This window comes from Gekko japonicus, unplaced genomic scaffold, assembly GCF_001447785.1.
Source record: "Gekko japonicus isolate JY-2015 unplaced genomic scaffold, Gekko_japonicus_V1.1 scaffold696, whole genome shotgun sequence".
NCBI classification, from domain to species: Eukaryota; Metazoa; Chordata; class Lepidosauria; order Squamata; family Gekkonidae; genus Gekko; species Gekko japonicus.
Window position 1 is genome coordinate 749,344 of NW_015161971.1, and position 732 is coordinate 750,075.

Sequence of the window (732 nt, forward strand, 5' to 3'; positions counted from 1 at the left end):
CCCCCCCAGTGCTCTGGTACGCATTGGGCCAGACAACCAGCCCTGTACTGCTGGCATTCAAAAGCATCTGACTGATCGTTTTGCCAAGGTCGGACGTCATCAAACTTAACAGAAACAGTCTGATTGACACGGATTTGCACCGGAGGATTTTATTAAAGACTTGCTGCGATTCAAACAGTTCCATGAGTGTTGGATTTGGCTACATGGCAATAGCCTGTACCTGGGAATGGTACCGTAGGGTTACCAGCTCTGAGTTTGGAAATTCCTGGAGAGTTGGGGGGCGGGGTTTGAGGAGGGCGGGGTTTGAGGAGGGCAGGGACCTCAGTGGGGTACAATGCCACAGACCTTTCAAGCAGCCAATTTCCTCAGGGGAATCGATAGTCGTAACCTGGAGACCAGTCGTAATTCCGGAGATCTCTACCCATCACCTGGTCATTGGCAACTTTATGTCGACCACCCTCCCCAGTACCCCGTTCAGCTAGGAAGAATGGTCCCGGACATGTTCCATGATCTTCAGGAGCGCCACCCAGGTCTCTTCCGCCGTTGGGATGATCTGATCGGCGGGCAGGATAAAGCCGTAGCGGCCCGTGTCCCTCAGTTCGAACGTGTACGAATATTTCACCCCGTTTTCGTAGCTCCAGTCGATGGTTGTCCCGTCAGCCTGGTCTGCAGGAAAAGATGGCAGCATGAAACCCGAAAGAAGCCGATCTTCTTGGGGTGTCCTATTCTGCT

At 53.1% G+C, this 732-nt stretch overlaps 1 protein-coding gene across 1 annotated transcript in view; it reads right to left on the minus strand.

Annotated features, from left to right (window-relative positions):
* Nucleotides 1-478: 478 nt before the first annotated feature.
* The window catches only part of LOC107126151 (carboxypeptidase A1-like), a 22,350-nt gene continuing 22,096 nt past the window's right edge, over nt 479-732 (minus strand). Inside the window, exon 11 of the mRNA XM_015429673.1 lies at nt 479-666. Within this exon, the coding sequence (XP_015285159.1) occupies nt 479-666 (188 nt within the window). The remainder of the gene's footprint in view (nt 667-732) is intronic.